The 7,658-nt window shown below is 35.9% G+C and overlaps 1 protein-coding gene across 1 annotated transcript in view; it reads right to left on the bottom strand.

The window, feature by feature from the left end:
* Positions 1–4,855: 4,855 nt before the first annotated feature.
* LOC105703963 (anoctamin-4) overlaps positions 4,856–7,658 on the bottom strand; it is a 31,348-nt gene continuing 28,545 nt past the window's right edge. The window contains exons 13-14 of the mRNA XM_023432794.1: positions 6,376–6,666; positions 4,856–5,277 (exon numbers count right to left, since the gene is read on the bottom strand). Of these exons, the coding sequence (XP_023288562.1) occupies positions 5,002–5,277; positions 6,376–6,666 (567 nt within the window). The 3' untranslated portion in view covers positions 4,856–5,001. The remainder of the gene's footprint in view (positions 5,278–6,375; positions 6,667–7,658) is intronic.

Here is a 7,658-nt window from a genome sequence, read left to right as displayed (position 1 = left end):
TTTTATTCAGGGTTGGGTAAGTCGAATGAGTATTTTCTCTGCTTACCAAGAAAATCTTTTCGAATGTTTTCAATGAAGAAATCCGTCCTTTTCTTCGATTTAGATTACTCTTATGACTCTGCTATGTTGACAATTGAAATTGATTAGTTTAATCGGAACGCACATTCGCGGGAAGACGTGTCTTATGAAACCATCATTTTGTAGTAATGGGGAAAAAACAATGATAATAATGATAACAGAGACGCAAATGGTACCGCCGATAGTGGCTGATAGTGGGTATAAATTTTGTAATAACGTACAGATCTTTTAAATTAGTTTGATCGTTTACATTTTTTAATGCGGGTAAATATCGCTCATATTGAAGTTAATATAAAAATTCATCCTATACCGTTGAGAAAAAAATGTCCAACAATTATCAACTTAAAAGATTACTCTAATTTCTTAGTGTATGAAGAAAGATAAATAGCACTTCTTATTTTGATCATCGATATTGGATGAAAAATTCATTTATGGAGATGCAAATCATTTAAATTAGACGCAATATTCTGCCATCGGACAGAACAAAATGCTTGAATATAATAATCCAATTACTGTAGTTCCCAAACGTATTGAGTGGAATTTTTCTCTTGGATTTTAGATCTTATTAATGTCATAGTAATAATTCTTCAGGATTCTTTAAATGTGCGGCTTTTCAATTGAATTTTATTAGCGAAGCAATCTTGTAAGACGTAATTAGCCCATTCTTAATTAGCTTGCCCTGTGTAACGGACAAATTCAGTCGTAGAATTATACAAAGCGGTTTTGAAATGTCTTAATAATACTTGACTTATCCGTGGAAATAACGAGAACTACTTCGATAAAATACTTATAATACGGACTTTCGCATTTAGCTCTTTAACCCGAAATATTTCAGAAAGTTGCTCATTAATAAAATGTGAATTCATCCATGGCCATATGAACTGTAGTTTTTTTTTTTCATTTATCTATGCTTTTCGAATAAACCATTTGTAAATTTCTTCAAATGGCTTCTAAATTCCAACACATAATTGCAAAATTGAGCACGATTTCTAATTACTGTCGAAACTTTAGCTGATTTTTTCTTTTTGGAATCGCAGAATATAATTATTTTAATTCATATTCATGTTTTTTCGAGTACCTTGAATAATAAGCGTTATCATTGTTATTAATATTTTTGCACCAATACGCTCAGTAAACGGACACGTACCGTTTGTATGAAAGGAATGCAAAAGTTGAATGCAGAACCGTTTTTTAATATCACTTTTAGAAAAATATTGCGTCGTAGTAATTTACAACTTTGCAGTAAGTTCACACGTTGGGTTTACAATGTTTTTACATCGTATGCTTGCTACATGGACGTGCACTCACAGAAACATAATGTGCCGAATGAACAATAAATAATAACCATTAATTTCTGGTAAATCTAGACGGTATCGTTAGATTATTTCAATAACCAGGCGGATAATTACCTAATTAGAAAATGCCAATTCCCAAAATATACGTACACAATTTGAATAGATAATCTATACTCGTATATAGTTGTTGCACGTAGTTTATAAATGGTATTCCCTTGAACTGGCGATTGTTTATCGACGGCTTTTTCACCACAGAGTCGTAGTCCATTGACCTATGTCCGTTTCATTTGTAATTTCAGCGTAATTAATCTAAATAAGCATTCTATAATGCTCGCAAATAGTCGGATCCTAAACGTTTTTCTACTTGTGAATTTTTATTTCATTTATTATTCAACCCTTAAATGAAATTGGGTATTTTATACCTTTGACAGGAAATGCGAGAGCAAAATTCTTTTTAACAATCATTCAGAAATGACGCACTCAGTTATTAGTAACATTTGATGTCTCACGAACACAATAAGAAACGAAAACGTGAAACCCAGAAACATTCTGAGCCGTTGTTGACTGTCCAAAGCAAAAAGTCGGGCGTCTCCGATTTCCTGTTATTTCGACAGATTTGTGCTTTTTGCTTTTCCTAATCACGGCTCCTATCACTACAGGAGTTCAGCTGAGTAGACTACAATCGATCTCCGTATCTTCTATTGCCCCGTAATTCCAATAATGTTAATTCCCATTTATCCCCAACACAACTGTGATACATTTTGACCGTGGGTATGTACGTTATGTAACTAGACGTTTTAGGTATAAACAGATGCAAGAAAGTGCAGTATCGAACGAACCATAGGCCAATATATCTATNTAAGGGTATTAGACCAAACTGTCCGAAACTTTGGCACATCACTGCTGATCATCTAAGAATTGTCCTGACACATTCAAAATTTGGATTTTTTAAACAAATTTCGTAGGGTGGACCTAAATCACTGGTTTCCCTCAGAATTGCCAACAGTTCGTCTTCCCGTTGTTTTCCGAACCATAGGCCAATATATCTATATAATTATATATAATAAAGGAATCAATAGGACGAAATAAATATGTACATGTATATTATTATGAATATATCCTATTGATAGCTATTGTAATAATGTTGGACGTCAGGAAGAGGGGAAATGAAACATTGAAAAATCGTGTAAAATAAAGAATATATTGTGTAGTAATTCTGCCGAGAATGATTATTCCCTTTATGTGTTGATACATTTGTTCGTACTTGTTTTCGTGCATGTAGGTAAATCAGGAAGTATTAACGTGATCATTTACAAACGCAATTTTTTCTTTATAATTTAGGTTATTATAATAGTCCGATAAAAATGTCAAATGATTATTTCTTGCGTTTGTTTTTCGATGGATTTAACAACGAATTCATGAGGTTGGATTGTTTTTTTTTTTCAGCATAGACAAAAATCATAACCATTTTTACCTACCTTTCGTGAAATGTAGTAAATGTAATCGATAGGGTGCTCAATTCATTCGGTAAGTACGATGGCTTAATGATCGCAGTGTTATTAATAATAGTTATTAATCACAGAAAATATTTATAGAAATTGGAGGTAATTCAGGAATTACACTGTTTTACACAAATCTGCTCAAGTTGATATTTTTTTTAATTTTTAGGGTTTCAACATCCTACACGACGCGTTCACGTGTAATGTACATATATTTTATGTTAATGCCGATAGTGTACGTATATGTAATTAAGATACGAAAAATACCGCGACCACCATTTCTGTTACACCCCGTATATGACTACGTATAATATACGTATTATATACGTATAATATACGTATAATATACGTATGTTATATTCGAATGTGTCGTGTGTGATGTATTACACAACTCTTACATATTTCACAGACTTTTTCTAATATTAAACGAATAATATTTACATTACTTTTTCAGTAGTTGTCTACAAGGAAGAAAAGGTTTTTTTTTTCTACTGCATATCATTTTGTACCGAAAGACGGACGTGTATACGTTACCAGTTTTAAGGATCTCTCTTTTCCGATTTGGGAGGGAAATATATCACTACTTCGCCTAATTAAAGACTCAATTCGTTTATTTTCTTATCTTAGCGTGACTCAACAAAAATAAATTACTTTGTATTCTTTATAGTTGACCGCTAACTCGATAAAATTTAATTGAATATAACATGTATTCGTAAAGTATTGCAATGTGATCATTCCTTGAATGCGAAACAATTGAAATCGTGCTCTGTACATTACATCGATGTATAACACACCAAATTGACTACATAATGCAAAACTAACCTTACAAATTATGTTAAAAGATTCATCCTTATTATATCGAATAAGTACACTTTCTATTTAATTGTCCATTGCACAAAATGAAGCCAACATAGAATATTGAACACTCATCGCCATTTGTAGCCGCATTTGGCACGGTTAAGTAACCTAATTCACATTTTTAAACCTCTGTGCCTCGAATTCGTCCCCAATCAGTCAAATTGTCGTTATTTTAATTACAGAGGTGGATTTGAAAAACAAAGAGTTAAGGTGAAGTGAAACACGTCGAGAAACTTGATCGACGTCGGTAAAGAAGATTATTCTAAATACCTACGTTGCCGCCGTTCGTTTTTACAATGACAGCTGTGTTGAATTATATTGGGTATTCTAACAAATTGCATACTCCACCTGTCGTTTTCGTACAATAATTATAAAGAAATCCAAGTAAAACTCCAGAAATTCCCTGAATACATGAAATTTGAGTGCTTAATTGACTGCAGATGGACACCCTGCGCCATCTGCGATTTCCAAGTCAACTAAATGTTCACTCCAAAGCTTCGTATTACCATCGTTTTATGTGTTTTTGTGAATAATTAAAAAAAAACGGTTTGTCGTGGTTTTCATAACAGCTTAATTCAAATCTGGTAACAGAACTTTAAGATTCGAGATGGCGGATCCAATATAAAGGGTTGAATTTTTATAAAAATAAGTTTCTAACGGTATTCGTGGCCGCTGAATCCAAATTTGACAACATAATTTCTAAATTTAAAGTAGCGGGTTACAACCGTACCCTGCAACGGTTTCAACTGTAACGAATATATGTAGTAGAGAATATAAAAATTGCTGATGTTTATAGGAACTTGTAGCATTAAAATGTAGGCTGTCTTTCGGGGGAAGGGTTGCTTATCATATGGATCAAGTTTCTATCATAAAGAGCTCTTACAATTAATTGTAGAAATAAAAACGTAAAAATTGTTATCATTGATCTCGGTCTCCCCTACTACGAGTCTAGTAGAACTAACCGTTCCGCACATCTCATTTCACTTATTGAAATTAACAAACCTGACTTGTATGCGGATGTATGTACAACATTTTACATGTATTACGTTATTTCCCATACCGTTGAAGCATCACTGTCTTTTATGTCTTCCTCCGAAATCGACGTAAGCATCCACGCCATCGCTTAGTTTACTAACTCGTCTTCCAAAGCTTCCTCGGCCCCCGTAGGGTCGACCTAAATCACTGGTTTCCCTCAGAATTGCCAACAGTTCGTCTTCCTGTTGTTTTCCCTTCAAACCTTTCTCGTTATTTCCCATACCGTTCAAGTATCACTATCTTTTATGTCTTCCTCCGAAATCGACGTAAGCATCCACGCCGTCGCTTAGTTTGCTGACGCGTCTTCCAAAGCTTCCTCGGCCCCCGTAGGGTCGACCTAAATCACTGGTTTCCCTCAGAATGGCCAACAGTTCGTCTTCCTCTTGTTTTCCCTTCAAACCTTTCTCGTATTTAGCTTCTTGGGCTAGTAATCGTTCTCGCTGTACTTGCGTTGCTATGGAACGTGGAACGGCAGGAATTGCGTAGCTCATTATTCCTGTCAACGCGAACACCTGAAAAATCCGATAATGTTGGAAATAGTTTCTAGATTAAAGACCAGCGGCATCGTCCAAGAGAGTTCGTTATACGCGAGCCCGGTGTTGCTAACCCCAAAGAAAAGGGATGAAACGCGTATGTGTTCAAATTACCCAACCCTTAAGGTGAAGTGAAACACCCTTCAAATCAGTCGATTCGAATACAACACTTTTTTTAAGGGTATTAGACCAAACTGTCCGAAACTTTGACGCATCACTCCTGATCATCTAAGAATTGTCCTGACACATTCAAAATTTGGATTTTTGTCAAAAATTTCTTAACTCAGCTCAGACCAGAACCAAAATGGCGTCGGGCTCTCATACTTCGATCGATATACAATTATCGAAGGCTCTGATATGAGAATCGAAAGGGTCAGGACAATTTTACGACAATTTAGAACACTCTGGTAATCGATAAACTCGCATTTGAACAGGATAAGGGCAACAAAAGTGTTGTATACGCTTCTATGCTAAAACGATGGGAATCCGGGGTCTCGGAGTGACAATTTAATTGACCTGGAAATCACAGATGGCGCAGGGTGTCCCGCTGCAGTCAATTAGGGACCCAGAAAGCTTGAATCCAGAGGATTTCTGGAGTTTTACTTCGATTTCTTGATATGTATTATACGAAAACAAAAGGTGTAGTATGCCATTTCGTACAATATTCAATGTAATTCGACACAGCTGTCAATATAAAAACGAACGTCGGCAACGTAGGCATTTAGAAAAATCTTCTTTATCGACATTGATCAAGTTCCTCGACGTGTTTCACTTCACCTTAACAAAATACTGACCCTAAGGAAGGTCTTAACCTCTTAACCGGGGAATTAACTATTGTACAACTCGTTACACAACGGGGACGTTTTTCTTCGTTCACCATATTACGTTAAAAATTTCCATTACGAAAAATGCCGTTATGCCCATATGAGGTGTCTTTCCTGGGATGACAAAAAATTTCGTCGTACCCGGTTAACGGGTTAACACCCACGGAATTTCGTATTTTTACTCCCAAACTGTATGTAAGCAAAACTCGAAAGCGTATATTGTCACCGAGAAAGAATGATGAAAATGACTTACAACGTGTTCGAAGACGACGACGAATGCAAGTCGAGCTGCAAATACGTGCCAATATTGGGAGCTAAGTCCATAAGGATCGTCTTTGTGGTCCGGGCCATTCCTGTATCCCCTGTACTGACAAGTTGGCGGGTTTGTATCGTCGGTATCGCTTATCATATCTTCACGATAGTCAGAGGTGTTGAACTCCGACAAAGAGCTGTCGATGTAACCAACCAGATCATTTGTGGGTGAATATACAAAAGCATATACGCTCCTTGGAATGAAGTCGGATGTGTAAGCAATGACGAACGCCTAGGGATCAATCATAATTTTATTCCAACCCTTAGAGAGAGAAATAACGCATAGTAGAAAAGTCCTGTTAGACCCATTCGGAGCCATATTAAAGTACAGAGAGTGAGCGATCCATATATTCATGACGACGAGTAGCAGGCGACAACCAATGAGCAAAGCAAATTTTCTGCAGTCCCGATCATCATTTTGAAAAACTCCAGCGGTATCATTACACGGAGAGAAAAAAGTTCTTATAATTACTACAATTGGGATAGATGTAACAGCAATCGCTGGTAAATATAAGGACAGCAGTTCTACAAAGTAACGATTACTCTGCTAAAAATGTCAAATATAGAATTTCATTGTAATACACATTATTACAAAGAATGATTACAGTACAATGCGACAGTTATATTTACAATCGTGACCGCATAAACTCGTCGACTGAAGCAATTGCTACCACATAACATCTGTATATGATAACGTTCGCTAGTGTACCCATTACATGTCCATACATGTAGAAAGTAACGTGCAGCAATGTATTTATTACTGTCGCGCAACTGATGCATATCACGACCCGAATGCTTCTCGCGCTGTGTCTTAAGGTGAAGTGAAACCCCCTTCAAATTAGTCGATTCGAATACAACACTTTTTTTTAAGGGTATTAGACCAAACTGTCCGAAACTTTGGCACATCACTGCTGATCATCTAAGAATTGTCCTGACACATTCAAAATTTGGATTTTTTAAACAAATTTTTTAACTCAGCCCAAATGAGAACCAAAATGGCGTCGAGCTCTCATATTTCGATCAGTATATAATTATCGAAGGTTCTGATATGAGAATCGAAAGGGTCAGGACAATTTTACGATAATTTAAAACACTTTGATAGTCGATAAACTCGCATTTGAACGGGATAAGGGCAACAAAAGTGTTTTATACGCTCATATGCTAAAACGATGGTAATACGAGGTCTCGGAGTGAATATTTAATTGACCTGGAAATCACAGATGG

Source organism: Orussus abietinus, unplaced genomic scaffold (assembly GCF_000612105.2).
Source record: "Orussus abietinus isolate OABI.00-Male unplaced genomic scaffold, Oabi_2.0 scaffold84, whole genome shotgun sequence".
NCBI lineage: Eukaryota > Metazoa > Arthropoda > Insecta > Hymenoptera > Orussidae > Orussus > Orussus abietinus.
This window is presented reverse-complemented; position numbering and strand designations above follow the sequence as displayed.